Source organism: Microtus oregoni, unplaced genomic scaffold (genome assembly GCF_018167655.1).
Source record: "Microtus oregoni isolate MIOR12 unplaced genomic scaffold, Mior012 000001F_ref0000356, whole genome shotgun sequence".
Classification (NCBI taxonomy): Eukaryota; Metazoa; Chordata; class Mammalia; order Rodentia; family Cricetidae; genus Microtus; species Microtus oregoni.
Genome location: NW_024543060.1, coordinates 14,648,991 through 14,661,121, shown reverse-complemented (window position 1 = coordinate 14,661,121; position 12,131 = coordinate 14,648,991). Strand labels below are relative to the sequence as shown.

The window sequence follows — 12,131 nt, the reverse complement described above, 5'->3', positions numbered from 1 at the left end:
GTAACACATCTTTACATAGTTAAAGTAATATTCCACAACAAGAATTAGATTTGTACTTTTTGGCAAGATTGTTACAGAAGGACATTCATCCACCCAGGAATTTCATGACAATGATGCTGAATTAGATGGTGTCTGCTACTGTAAGCCATTATTCCCTCAACTCCCTCCCCCACTTTTTTGAAGACAAGGTTTTGCTATTAGCCCATGTTGGCTTTGGACATGTTGCAATCCTCCTGCCTCAGTCTTCCAGATACTGAGCTTTCAGGTGTGTATCACCATGCCCTACTTCCTCTTTTTTTTTTTTTTATTGGTAAATACCTTGGAGAGATTTTCTGGAACTATGCTAATTGCCATTTCTTCTGGAACGTCTGTCAGCTCCTCTTAGTGTCTACCCTTTTATCTTGACTGCTACAATTATTACTATGATGTCCTAATGATGACTTTCTATTTTCCTAATTTTTCTATTTTTTAAAAAAATTCTTTGGTAATTTAGAAAGTGTCCCTTTTTCATTTATTTGCCCAGTTTTGCTTATATTAGTATATACTCAGTTTATATATTGATAAAGTGTATTTATTCAATTATGTAGGTTTGATCCAATAATATTATTTGTTTACCTGTCCAAATGTCTATTAGGATTTAAATGGCAGGTTTTTCCCAGTTTCATCTTTGGATCGTCAATTACTGATCCAGTTCTTCAATGTTGACTGTTTAGGGTTTTTTTTTTTTCGTTGTTCGATACTATTAATGAAGCCTGATGTGTATGTTTTTGAATTTGTGTCTCCACAACTAGTTTTCTAAAAGGGAAGTTGCATATTCGAAAAATTTGTGCTCTTGGTTGCTATGTCAATATGGAAATCAGCCATTACCCATCTTACAGCCAAGAAGCGGCAGATCTTTGAAGTTCATCAATTCTCCTATCTGTTTGGTGACTTACCACACTTGGCAAAAAAAGAAAAAAAGAAAAAAAAAAAAACCTCAATAACACAAAACAAAAACAATAAAGTTATTGATGTTGAGGAATCGACTTCCGGTAGGGGCAAACCAATTTCCGCCCACGCCAGTCTTTTACCCTGTACATTCCAACCGGAAATGTTTACACTCGGTCGAAAGCCACGTCTGTTCTGGCCTCGGTCCCGCCCCCACGCCGGGAAGCGTTTCCGGGGTCAGGGCGTTCGGGTCCGCCCCGCCGCCGCTGCGGCGCTGGTAGCCTCGGTTCTCCCGGAAGTGCCCGGTTCTGCCTGTCGGGGTCCGGTTCTGTGCCGCTGAGGGGCCCAGGGCGGCGGGGATGGCGGAGGCGGCGCTGCTGCTGCTGCCGGAGTCGGCGGCCGAGCGGGACGCCCGCGAGAAGCTGTCCCTTTGGGATTGGAGACCCGACTCGGTGGCGCCGCTGACAGACAGGCAGACCGACTCGGTGCTGGAGCTGAAGGCGGCTGTGGAGAACCTGCCGGTGCCCGCCGAGGTGAGGCGAGGGCGGCACCCGGCCGGCCGCCCCGTGCGGGGATCTGGCCTGTCCCCCCGAGCCACCGTGGCGGATCCTGCGGGAGGGGCCTGCGTGTCCCCTGATGTCAGCCTTCCCGGCTGGCCTTGCCAGGACGTCCACGCGAGGGCATCGCCTTTCCCCGCAGAGGCGTGGGACGGTTGGCCTGAGCCTTGCTTGCCCCGAGCGTCCTGCTCCAGATCTTCCAGTGTCAGGTTAACCCCGCTTCCCATGAGCCTGAGGCGCTGAGCTCTGGAGTCCAGCTAGTCTGTATTCCTGCGTCCGGAGTTATCTTGTTCCCGGGGAGGGGGCGAAAGGACACTTAGAGGGGATCAGAATTGGCCCCGAGTGACAGCTTCATTCATCGCGCACCAAGCTGTGAACTCTTGGTGTAGGTTATGGGAGATGAGATTTATTTAACCTATAGCAAAGCAATAAGAAGTAATTCTTTTTGCAAGTTGACTCGGTTGTTAAGTAGTACTTTTGGGTTTTAGTATCAACATTTTAATCCTCTTAGCCACTAGGGCAATGTTCATGGTACCGTTTGTGTGATTCTGTATAGTTAATAACGGTAAGAGAACTTTTTACGAACTGTTTAGATGATCGACAGGCTCTTCTTGTTTCGATGCTTAGATTTGGGGTTATTTTATTAGCAGTGGTGGTTGTTTTTGATGCTGGAGGCGTTACTTTCCATTCAATTTGGAATTCTGTCCAAACGCAGACTTGAATTTGGCATCTTCACCTTTGCCCTCACACTGTATAGAGGTGTGAGGTAGAAATGGTCTCGGCACCTTTGTGTGCTGTGCCGGAAAAATCGGTGTTCATAGGTGCATTTACCTGCCCGCCTCCAGGATGTCTTGCAGGAAATAGATCTGAGTAAACGAGGGAGCCAGTGGAAAGTTCTTTGACCTGGCTCTGTTTTATGCTCTGGATTATAGGTAGGTGTGGTGTGTGTGTGTGTGTTGCTGGGGATTAAACCGAGTACTTTACCATTCATTGCTGGCTAAACACTGTACCACAGGCTTATATCCTCAGCCCAGAAACTGGTTCATGTATTTCCCAGTCTGTTTATATATAATCTGTGTGTCCTCTTATTGAAGCTGTGTGTCTAGACGTCACAGAATCGGAGTGAGACGAACAGGACAAGAAACTTTATTGTTATTGCCATGGGTTATGAAAACCAAGTTTCACCTTTGTTTAATATGAAGAGGGTTGGAAGTAAATGGGAATGTCATTGTTCGCACCATTCTTCCTTATTTATGCAGCAATACTTCTCATGATCTCACGTTGTCATTTAACTCATTTTGCCACATGTGTCCCCACTGTGGTAGGAATTATGGATAGAAACAAAATAGGTAAGGTGAAATTATGGAGATCATGTGCCTATTATAAGAGAAAAAAAATTCAGACTACCCAAGAAGGTTCAGATGGTGATCCATTCATTCTATCAGAAAAATAAAATAGGATGGTGGAACCAGAACGGATGAGAGCATGCCCTTTTATGGAGGCCTAAAAGTAAGGGCAGACATAGAAGTGAAGAGGAGGCCATTTAAAGAAAATGACAGCCCTAGCGTGAGAACTGACATGGAAACATGAAGCCAGCCTGGGAAAGGCTAAGTCAGTAATGGTTCTAGTGTTGGAAAGAGCAGCCTAAGATCATGGCTAGAGGATGTACTTAGCAAGTCCAAGTATTCAAGGAGGGTCTCAGTTTTAGAAAGAGTCTTTACACCGAAGTCGGGATCTTGGAGGAGCAAGTCTTCATTGCTTTCGTTTCCCCATAAAAAAGTATTCTCTGTCTGATGGGATAACCTTGTTGAAATTTTAATTTGTCTAACTGGCATATTTCCATCAACTTCTGTAGCATTTCAATAAATAATTCCCTGATCCATTGGAACTGGACCTATGTAGTGGTCTAGTTGGTGTTCAGCTAATGCTTAGTAAACATCATAAAGATGTTAATATCTTTAGAAAGCAGTTTTCTCACCTATAAAAAAGCACTCCTGGGACTGGAGAGGTGGCCCAGCAGTTAAAAGCACTTGGTGCTCTTGCAGAGGACACAGGTTCAATTCCTAGCACTTATATGGTGGTTCACAACATACCTGTAACTCCAGTTCTCTCTTCTGACCTCTGGGCACTAAACATGCATGTGCAAATACAAACAGGCAAAACACACACATACAAAATGAAAAATATGTAATAAAATTCCTTACCTTAGAAAGTTGCATTTTTTAAAAAAGAGATATTTGTATGTATATTACATTAGATAAAAGAAATTTCAGTAGAGTGGCTTCTTGTAGTTGAGGCAAATTTTCCTAAAACAGTGAGGATCTTTTTCTGCTAAGTAATTCTTGTTGAAGTGCCAAATTAATTTACCTTGAAATCTGTCTGTAATTTGCTGCCATAGCTGTTGTGTTCTTGTAGGTGTGTGACTTCGGTCATGATAATTAACTTCTGTATGCTTCTCTTTTCTTTGTTATAAAATAGATGCTTGTCTTACGGGGAGTTGTGAAACTGGAAGGCAGTCACGTGCAGAAGTGGGGCATGGCAAGCTCCTTGCTAATTTTACATTATTCATGTGATCTCTTTCAAACAATGAATGTTTTAAAAGAATAGATTAGAATCTTGAGCTAGTTTAGGCGTCACTAAGACTGAAGATAGGAAGAAAGTGTTTTGGTCCCTGGAAGGCTCTGAGCCTCCACTGATGTGCTCTAAATAGAGAAAGGATTGCCAGTTCAGTTGGGGAATGGATTGATCCAGTTGATTCTAAGAGTCGTTTTCTCCAGTCCAGGATTTTCTAAGAAATGAGGCTGACGAGAGGAAGGGACATTTGTCTTTTCCTGGATTGGCTCAGCTAGTGAAGCAGTGCTGGGTGGTTTATTGTATTATTATTTAGTACGCTCATGTCCATTTGTATAGGCCGTACGGTAGCTTTCCAACATGGCCAGCAACTTCCATGCTCCTGTCTGTCCGGTGGTGTGTCTGCTCTGTCCCGAAGCCAGGGCAGTGAGTGAGGGAGCCCTTCTTGAGTCAGCTCTGCTCCGAGAAGTCTGAAGCAGCACGGTGGGGGCACTGCCACGCCCCTTTTGACTTGCTACTCTAGTTCTGCTATTTGTGAAAAGAACTTAGTGGGACATAAATTTTTCTCTTATGCTGTTAAAATTACTAAAATTATTATTTAAAATTACTTTTTAAAAGTTTTCTTTTAAGTATTCTTTAAAATATTTCTCTTTAAAATTACTATTTTTTTAAAGTGGTTGTATTGTAGTTTCTTTCCTATTTAGTTTGAGAGAAAATAGTTTCTTATTAGTAAGAGTAAAGGGGCCTGGTGGTGGTGACGCACGCCTTTAATCCCAGCATTTAGGAGGCAGAGGCAGGCGGATCTCTGTGAATTCCAGGCCAGCCTGGTCTACAAGAGCTAGTTCCAGGACAGGCTCCAAAGCTACGGAGAAACCCTATCTTGAAAAACCAAACCAAACAAAAACACAACAACAACAAAATAACAAAGAGTAAAGGGACAGAAACTTTCCTGCTTTTTGTATTTAAAGTTTAAAATTTTTTTGATATTTTTAGATATTATTATAATTATTATTGTTTTGTCTTTAGAGACAAGTTTCTCTTAGTAGCACTGACTGTTCTGGAGCTCACTCAGAGACCAGGCTGGCAATGAACTCAAGATCCATCTGCCTCTGCCTCCCGAACGCTGGAATTAAAGGCAATCACTACCACCGACGCCTGGCTGTATATTTTAATTATATATATACATACATACATGTGTTCGTGTGGGTTTGTGCATGAGAGTGTCTGCCCATGGAGGTTGGCTGAGGGTGTTGGAGTCCCTGGAACTGGAGTTAAATTTATTGATCTGAATCTATACACTTCCTGGGTGTATACCACCTGGCATGGGTGCTGGGAACTGAATTGCTATTCTTAACTGCTAAGCCATTTCTCCAGCCCCATAATTAAAGGTCTTATGATTGAAAATTAATTAGTATTTGTGCTTGAAATAATCAAATTGATTGCTCTTGGATAAATATGACCTATTTATTCATGATTAGATTATAAAATGTGTTTGGAATATCTTGAGTAGCTTCTCATAGATCTAGAGTTTTTCGGTTTTTTTTTTTTTGATTTTTTTCAAGACAGGGTTTCTCCGTAGCTTTTTTGGTTCCTGTCCTGGAACTAGCTCTTGTAGACCAGGCTGGCCTCGAACTCACAGAGATCCTCCTGCCTCTGCCTCCCGAGTGCTGGGATTAAAGGTGTGCGCCACCACCACCCGGCTAGATCTAGAGTTTTATCTGGTAAAATAATTTAGAAAATAACATTTTTAGTTTAAACTGAGCACATGTCTATGACTCCTTGGATCCATTCAAAATGACAGAAATTAATGCATGGTACACTTAAAAATATCAATGTAAAGACTTAGAAGCCAAACGAGATATAAATATTAGAATTTTGGTAGTTTGAAATAGTTGAGTTTTCTGCTGTCCAGGTCCAGTCCCAGTCTTAGGCAGGTCCTTTGTCCCTGGGCCTTGGAGGTGGGACTTTGCTGTTGTGTATGTTTTTCTTAGCTGCAGGAGGGAGACTCCTCTGATGTCCTGGGTCCTATATGGTTTCTTGTCTGTTGTCCAGAGTGGAAGTTTTTTTCTTTTCCCTTTTTCCAGCTATAATGGGGTGCTGCGTGTCGTAGCTGACAGACGTTGCTGCCCCTTACCCCATCCAGTAGCCTAAGGCTTTTGTTTCTTGGGGAGAAAGGGCTAGGCGGGCTTTGTGCCCTGCTTTCCATGAAGTAGTAACCGGGTCGGCACCACCTTGTTCACATACTTGCCCACGGCTCTCTAGGAGTTTGTGTGAGTAGTTGTGGCTTCTTCCTAAGTCAGTAGCTTCCATATGCTTCCATCTACCTTCTAGTCCTTAGTGGTTGGTGACAAATTAATTCTAGAATTCTTTCTAGCCACTTGCATGGTGCTTGTCATTCCCTTTCCCCTTGGTCTCCCACAAGGGAGTCAATATTTGACTTTCACTGAAATGTCCATCTTTCTCCAGTTTGATTTATTTTATTTTGTGTGTGTGAATGCTTTGTCTGCATGTATACTGTGTACTATGTTTGTGCATAGTGCCTACGAAGGCCAGAAGAGGATATTAGGTTCCCTGGAACTGTTGTATACCATCTTGTGGGTAATGGGAATGGAACCCAGGTCTTCTGCAAGAGCAACAAGTGCTTGTAACCACTGAGCCATCTCTTCAACCTTTCCCCTTGGGTTTAATTTTGCATGGTTATTCTGGAGCTTGATCTATGATGTATTTAAGAATACTTAATGCTTGCTGACAAGATGGTGTGTAAAAGTCTTTTTGGTCAAGCTGACTGAACCTGAGTTCAGTCTCTGGACCTACACGGTGGAAGGAGAGAACTGACTTAAGTTGTCCTCTGACCTCCACATGAGGTCACACACAAATGCTAAATAAATGCAATAATTAAAAAAGAATACTTAGCTTTTGTGATTTATTTGGCTTTTGCATGTTTGTGTGCAAGCAACATGGATTTCAGTCTCTTTATCCAGGTGTAGGCCTGCATGTTTACTGTAATGTTTGTCCAATCCTAGTTGGAGGCATTGCATCTTCCCTTCATATCTTACTGACCTTCTACTACTTACGTTACTGCTTCCCCTTTACCTCTTACCTACCTCCCGTGATCTCTTGTTGCAGAACTAACTTTCACTACTAACACAGTACTGTGAAGACAGCTTGGTTACTATTCTGTTCTCAAGAGCAGTGTAGATTCAGTTCAATACATTTATTCTGTTCCAGCTCCTAAATAGGAGAGTAATAAAGAACTATGATTGCTATTAATAGGAAATATAAAAAAGTACTTCTAATGTCAGTAGTTCAATTGTATTGAATATTTACTATGTTGCAGGTCTTATGTTAAGTGTTCTACATGCAGCATTGTCTCGGTGTGTGTGTGTGTGTGTGTGTGTGTGTGTGTGTGAGTGTGATGGCTCCTAGGTTAATTGGGGTGCTTCCACAGTGCAGGTGTAGGTGCTATTTATCTCAGTTACAGTTACAGAACCCCTAATGGCAGCACACAGTTGCTGGTGACACTTTAGCCTCAGGATAGATTTCCCTGAGTTTGAAAATCTTAATTCTTGCTGGGCCACAGCACTTTTACATCAGGGTGTACTACTTTCAGCAAGAGTTTATATGCATTGTGACGTCCTGATAAGTAAGACATTTGCATCTGGCTGGGACCCTCCTGGCTCTGGGTCTGACTCATTTGTGTACAAGGACCCTCCTGATCGTGTTGGCTGTTGTTGGCAGTTACTTGGAGAAGCCAGGGCTTTCTTCTCTGCTCCTTCCGGTAGTCATGGTGTGGCTGCTGGATCTGTATGTGTAAGAGGAGAAATGGAGGGACAGAGTCATGAGTTTCCCCGGTGCTACCCAGCTTGTACACTAGTAAGAGGCTTTCAACCAGGCTCCACTTCAGTGTTTACCGTGAAGTGTAGCCCCGAGTGAGCACAGATGTAACCTTGTTTCTAGATTACTAGTGGGACATTTGTGAAGTGTAGCCCCGTGTGAGCACAGATGTGACCTTGTTTCTAGATTACTAGTGGGACATTTGTGCATTGAGCTCATTTCAACTTTAAAAAAAACAACCCTGTCTTCAGATGGAATGTCTGCATTTAGAGAGAAAGCAGTTTCCTAGGGCTTTGAGTCATGTCTTATGTTGGGAGACTTTAAATGCTGTGAGCTGAGGACTGAAATGTAGGATTGAACCTAACAGTGGGCCCTGTTGCTTTCCCTACCACCTGCTTCCAGTTTCTTTTAGTTCTAAAAACAGCTTGTCTAATAAGTGACTTCAGGTGAATTAATACCGAGCTCAAGCATCGTTAGTGGTGGGGACAGAGAGTGCTGTGTTGGTGTTACAAGAGGCCTTGTCCCTGGGCTCTTGTGGAGCCGATAGAAACGCTGAGATTCTTCTGAGTGTTTTGTCTGTCATTGAATCTCACAGTGTGTCAGCGTAGGTGAGGTGGTAGGTGAGGTGCCATGGGTGGAGGTGGTAGGAGAAGGCAGTTTGTTGTTTAAGGAGTATGATGTGTTAATTTTGTTGGTTGGTCAGGCCTTTGTGTTGGATCCTGCAGAGAACACACTATTTGCAGCAGCACACGGGTCTCCTTCTGTCGAATGGTGCTTTACACAGGTTCAGGTGGTTTTATGTAAGCTCATGCCCCTGTTAGATCGCTGACACTGGTGTCCTGTTTACATCTTGAGTGGCGTCTATCCCAAAGAGGGCTAGTGGAGATTCTTAGTACTCTGTGACATCTCCTGATCTCAGAGGATTTCAAGGAAATATTCCTTTCTCTTTGAAAACAAGACAGAAACAATTGAGTTGATTTAGGAAACTTTTCAAGTTAAATGTCTGTGACTTTCTTTTTCTAGCTCCCAATTGAAGACATCTGCAGCTTAGCATCCCAGTCACTGCCCATTGAACTGACTGCTGTGGTGCCTGAATCTACAGAAGACATCCTCTTGAAGGGCTTCGCTTCCTTAGAGATGAAAGAGGAAAGAATCGAGACTGCACAGCAGGTAAATGGACCATCTTTCCTAGGGACATTGGATTATTCTAGATGTCTCAGTAAAAATGTCTGCCACAGCGCAAGCCTTGGCATTCTAGAGATCTAGAAAGGTTGAATGCAGTTCCTGGTCCCCTACCTCTTTGGTGACCAAACTTTCAAATCTTTGAATCTCCGGGGGAGCATTCTTATTCAGACCACCACACTGTCTAATTATATTGGCAATAAAATAAAAATATGATAAAAAGTAATAGAGTAACTAACAGGGCTGGAGAGATGGTTAAAAGTACCCGCGCTCTTCCTGGCACCCACATTGGGTTGCTAAGAGCTGTTTGTTTGTTTGTTCTTTTTGAGACAGGGTTTCTCAGTGTAGCCCTGGCTGTCCTGGAACTTGCTCTGGCTGGCCTTGAACTCACAGAGATCTGCCTGCATTTGCCTCCCTAGTGCTGGGATTAAAGGTGTGTGCCATCACTAGCCAGCTTCTCCCATTTCCAGGGGATCTGAAGCTCTCTTTTGACATCCGTGGGCACCAAGCACACACATAGTACATAGACATACACACAGCGAAACCTCACACAGATAAAATAATTTTTAAAAAGACAAGAATAAAATTTTATAAAAATACATACATCTAGATGCACATATAAACATCTTTCTCTACTTTGTTGCTGTAATTCTTAAAATCCTAAATGCTTTCTTTAGATGCAAATTAATAATTTAGCCTGCATTTTGCTATTTCCTTACTGCTAATTACAAATCTAAATGTGTAACAGTTTCTATAGATGCTTCCCTGTTTATTCTTTCTGATTTGTTAAGAGAGTTCCAGCTCTCTATGTCTGTACCACCCTGAACACACTGATCTCATCTGATCTCTCTGAAGGGTTGGGCCTGGTTAGTACTTGCAGATGAGAGTTAGAGCTGCCTGAGACAGGAGGATCACTGGTTTGAGGCCAGTCTGGATATATATATATAGCAAGTTCAAGGGCATCCTGGGCTACATAGTACATAGGCTCTGTCTCTAAAACAAAAACAAAGACAAAAAAAGGAGTTAAAGGGGAGGCATTTCCAAATGAAACATAAAGCAGATATACTGAATTGCATGCATTAGAAGTCAAAAGAGGCAGTAAGGAAAGCAAAGGAGAGCTCTTGCTGGAGTTAGGCTGACCTGTGTGTTTTCCTGTTGTAAAGTTAGGTTGATCCACATCTACTCTTGTAGAAATTATGTCTACTCCTGTTGTAGAGTTAGGTGGACCTATGTCTATTTCTGTTGTAGAGTTAGGTTGACTTACGTCTACTTCTGTTGTAGAGTTAGGTTGATTCACATCTACTCCTGTTGTAGAGTTAAACTGACCTATATCTGCTCCTGTTGTAGAGTTAGGTTGACCTACTTCTGATCTTGCTATAGTTAGGCTGATCCTACTGTAGTTACGCTGACCCACATCTGCCCCTACATCTGCTCCTGCTGTAGGTAGGCTGATCCACATCTGCTCCTGCTGTAGTTAGACCAACCCACATCTGCTCCTGCTGTCGGTAGACCAACCCACATTTGTTCCTGCTGTCGTTAGACCAACCCACATTTGTTCCTGCTGTCGTTAGAACAACCTACATCTGCTCCTGCTGTCGTTAGAACAACCCACATATGCTCCTGCTGTCGTTAGAACAACCCACATCTGCTCCTGCTGTAGTTAGAACAACCCACATCTGCTCCTGCTGTAGTTAGAACAACCCACATCTGCTCCTGCTGTAGTTAGAACAACCCACATCTGCTCCTGCTGTAGTTAGAACAATCCACATCTGTTCCTGCTGTAGTTAGACCAACCCACATCTGCTCCTGCTGTAGTTAGAACAACCCACATCTGCTCCTGCTGTAGTTAGAACAACCCACATCTGCTCCTGCTGTAGTTAGAACAACCCACATCTGTTCCTGCTGTAGTTAGAACAACCCACATCTGCTCCTGCTGTAGTTAGAACAACCCACATCTGTTCCTGCTGTAGTTAGAACAACCCACATCTGCTCCTGCTGTAGTTAGAACAACCCACATCTGCTCCTGCTGTAGTTAGAACAACCCACATCTGCTCCTGCTGTCGGCTCCACTATTTACCATCATTGTGAGTTTCAGCAAATTACTTAACCTTTTCGGGTCTTTAGTTTCTGAGTCTTTAAAACAAGGATGATTCTATACCTATATTCTATGATTTTTATGAGAATTAAATAACACACGCAGCTATAGCAAGCACACAATAAATGAGTAGAAAATGTTAGCCAAGTTAGATGACAAGCCTGCACACCCTTGACATTGACTTCCTCTTTGAGAGAGATGGTGATCATGTTCTGTGTCTGTGAATGCCGTTATACTGTTTGAAACAGTCATTTTCCCTTCCACATTACCTCAGTCTGCAAACAAGCAGATTTCAGCACGGCACTTTGATAGGATGCCGCTGTACTGTGCTCTCCCTTCCTTCCCTTTCCTCTCTCCACTCTTACTGATTATTCTCTCTTACTAAAATAGTTCTTCTGTGAAAACACAAGCTTCTGTATTAAATTTACACTTGCATATCTCTATAACAGCTTGAAGTACCTAATATGTAGGTTATGATTTATATATGATAAAATTTACTCACTTTAAGTGTCAGCCAGATGAGTTTTGATGAGTGTACATATTGCTATAACTACTTCTATCAATATATGAACCTGTTTTTGTTTTTGTTTTTTTCCAAGACAGGGTATTTCTGTGGAACAGTTCTAGCTGTCCTGAAACAAGACTGACCTAGAACTCATAGAGATCCACCTGCCTCTGCCTCCCAAGTGCTGTGCTGTTTTTGTTTCGCATTTTGAGATGGAGTCTTGTGTAGTATAGGCTGACTGTCTTAGGGTTTCTATTGCTGTGAAGAGAAACCATGACTGTGGCAACTCTTATAAAGCAAAACATTTAGTTGGGGCTGGCTTACAGTTCAGAGGTTTAACCCATTATCGTGGCAGAAATGCAGGTAGACATGGTGCTGGAGAGGTATCTGAGAATTCTACATCTGGATCAGCAGGCTGCAGGAAGAGATAGTGGGCCACTAAGCCTGGTTTGAGCAGAGA

The 12,131-nt window shown here is 42.7% G+C and overlaps 1 protein-coding gene across 2 annotated transcripts in view; it reads left to right on the top strand.

Moving 5' to 3' along the window:
* Positions 1-1,175: 1,175 nt before the first annotated feature.
* Cog3 (component of oligomeric golgi complex 3) overlaps positions 1,176-12,131 on the top strand; it is a 54,437-nt gene continuing 43,481 nt past the window's right edge. For both annotated transcript variants that reach the window (XM_041670990.1, XM_041670983.1), the window contains exons 1-2: positions 1,176-1,460; positions 8,913-9,059. In XM_041670990.1, the coding sequence (XP_041526924.1) occupies positions 1,287-1,460; positions 8,913-9,059 (321 nt within the window). In that variant the 5' untranslated portion in view covers positions 1,176-1,286. The remainder of the gene's footprint in view (positions 1,461-8,912; positions 9,060-12,131) is intronic.